The sequence below is a fragment of the Myotis brandtii genome, unplaced genomic scaffold (assembly GCF_000412655.1).
Source record: "Myotis brandtii unplaced genomic scaffold, ASM41265v1 scaffold959, whole genome shotgun sequence".
Lineage (NCBI taxonomy): Eukaryota > Metazoa > Chordata > Mammalia > Chiroptera > Vespertilionidae > Myotis > Myotis brandtii.
Window position 1 is genome coordinate 291,977 of NW_005371966.1, and position 2,530 is coordinate 294,506.

Below are 2,530 nucleotides of genomic sequence, written 5' to 3' on the forward strand. Positions count from 1 at the left end.
CAATCTGGCTGGAATTGCATGTTATACAATATACTGCTTGGAAGCCATTCCCCATCCTTAAAGGAGAAACTGCCTTCTTTTTTGTTTGTTAATCCTCACCTGAGGATATCCTTCCATTGATTTTTAGAGAGAGTGGAAGGGACGGGGAGAGAGAAACATTGATGTGAGACATATTTGTTACCTCCCGTATGTGCAGGGCCAGGGATTGAGCCTGAAACCGAGGTACTTGCCCTTGACCGTAATTGAACCCAGGACCCTTCAGTCCGCAGGCCAATGCTCTATCCACTGAGCCAACCCCTCTAGGGCGAAACTGTCTTCTTACTCTGGACTTGGACTTGGTGACTTCCTAGCCCTTTCCTGGCTGTGGTTCCATATAAACTCCTCTTCTTGAACTCTGCCTACCCTTCCCAGGAAGACTCCCGTGGAGGTCCCAGATTTCCTCCAACAGCTCCTCTGAGGACTTGGAACCCCTGCTGGGCCACAACTGTCCAGGTCATTGCCATGAGGACTAGGTACTGGCTGGGGGAACATTCCATTGAATGAATTGCTGCACTTGAGGCCCTTGGGCAAGTCTCTTCCCTCTCTGGTCTCCCGGTTTCTGCTCTATGTGATGGGGGTAATGCAGGGGGCCTTTCAGCTCTGATGGTCAAGGGCTCCCCCCTGGTTTCTGGTGGTCTGGGATGGGTCTGCACTGCAGTGGGGCTGTACTTGGGCTCCAGGAGCCCACAGGGTGGGCGCAGGAGACCATCACAGATCAGCCTCCTGGTGCCATCTATGGTGGGACCTCCTAGTGGGACAACAGTGGGGGACATAAAAGGCCGAGTGCCGAGGCAGGTGCCGGGGGAGGGGTGTTCCTTGGGGAGACGGCAGACCTAGAATTCCTTGACCTCATAAGGAAACAGCTTGGATGCATACAGGGAGGGGTGGCATGGGGGAGGACTGAGCCTCCGGGACATGGGCCAACATTGCAGAAGAAGGCTTGGAGAGGTGCTGGGGAATCTGATCTTGCCAAAACCCAAAATTCCACGAGGCAGCCTCTGAGAGGCCCAGAGCCCAAACGCCATCTCTCTCCCTGCTCTGAAGCCATACACGTGTCTGGGGACTCACACGTCTCCTCTTCATCTTTCAGGAGACAGAGCAGGTCCCACCTTTACTCTAAAACCAAGTCAACAGCAACTCTTCTGAGGGTCTTTGTATGCAGTCAATCCAGAGGCCCATGTGTTTACCACTCTGTCTGGCAACCTTCTTCCCTCCATGGAGAACTGATCTGTGACCCTCACCAGCTGGGCCAGCCAGCTCGTCTGAACCAGAGCCCACCTCTCTTCTGCTCCCCATCACCAGCTGTCAACCATGAGACCAGGGACAGCACCTCATTTCCCTATGTTCCCAGTTCTAGGCCTGCCTAGGGAGAGGCACCTCAGTTGGCCCCACACTCCACTGGCTGTCTTTGTTTAGAATCTCCACGGGACAGCTTTCCAATCTCCATGGGACAGCTTTTGACTGACAAAGGCCCTTACCAAGTCCTAGTGACAGTCCAGGCTCCTCAGTAGGCCTTGGTGCTTTCTGTGGTTGGCTCCCCTCAGTCCCTGGGCCCCCTGTCCTGGGGTGGGGGCTAAACTTTCATGGCACTGAAACCCCCACACACCCAGGTGCTCAGAGCCTGCCAAGCCTATTGGTAGCCCTGAGTAGGCCACTCTGGGTCTGGAAGGGCCCCCTTGGCTCCTTGTCTGGCCATCTCCTGGGTCACACTGGGCTCAGGGGCCATTCACACAGGAGGGGAAACCCCTAGTGCCCCAGGTGGACGGCAACCCCAGGCAGACACTCGCTGTCTGTGCTCACATCACACGGTGCCCTATGCCAGTGCCCATTATTGGCACGTCCGGCCACTTCCAAGGCTGCTTGCTCCTGGAGTGCTGGCAGCCTCCTGGCCCAGTGCCCCATTTCCTCCCGAGTGGAGCAGGGAGGGAGGGAAGCGGTGGGGACCGCAGGGTGCAGGTGCACAGGCCAGAGCTGTGCAGACAGGAAAGCTGGAGGGGAACAGGGGGGTAGGTGGTTGGGGCGAGGCCTGGGGGCAGCCTAGGGCCTGGGCTCTGCCTGGGGTCGCTTCCCAAGTGTGGCACACGCACTCAAAGCGCTTGCAACAGCGACTAGCCCGGGACCTGCGCTTTCTAAGGGCTCACCCTTAGAATGGGCCCATTCCCGGTACTGCCTGGGCAGCCTGCCGGGGTGCGGCCCGGGAAACCCCTGATTCTCGGTAGCGGGGGCTGCGGGGAAGGGGAGAGCCCACGTGACTCAGAGAAGGCAAGCCACGCCATGCGCACCGGCCCCGCCCCACTTGCAGGCTCTGGCCGGTTTCTGCCGGTTCCACTCGCAGGGCCCCACTCCTCACTTCTCGCCCGAACACACCAGTGGGTGACGTCGGCGCTCGCTGGCCCCGCCCTCCTCCCATGTACAGGCGGGTCTACTCTCATTGCCCTCGCGCGCAGGCCCCGCCCTTCTCTCACGTCCTGCCCAAACTCCACAGCGTGTG

General features: G+C 58.7%; 1 protein-coding gene across 1 annotated transcript in view; it reads left to right on the forward strand.

Moving 5' to 3' along the window:
- The first annotated feature begins 2,187 nt into the window (after window positions 1–2,187).
- EMD (emerin) overlaps window positions 2,188–2,530 on the forward strand; it is a 2,587-nt gene continuing 2,244 nt past the window's right edge. The window contains exon 1 of the mRNA XM_005886161.2: window positions 2,188–2,254. Within this exon, the coding sequence (XP_005886223.2) occupies window positions 2,188–2,254 (67 nt within the window). The remainder of the gene's footprint in view (window positions 2,255–2,530) is intronic.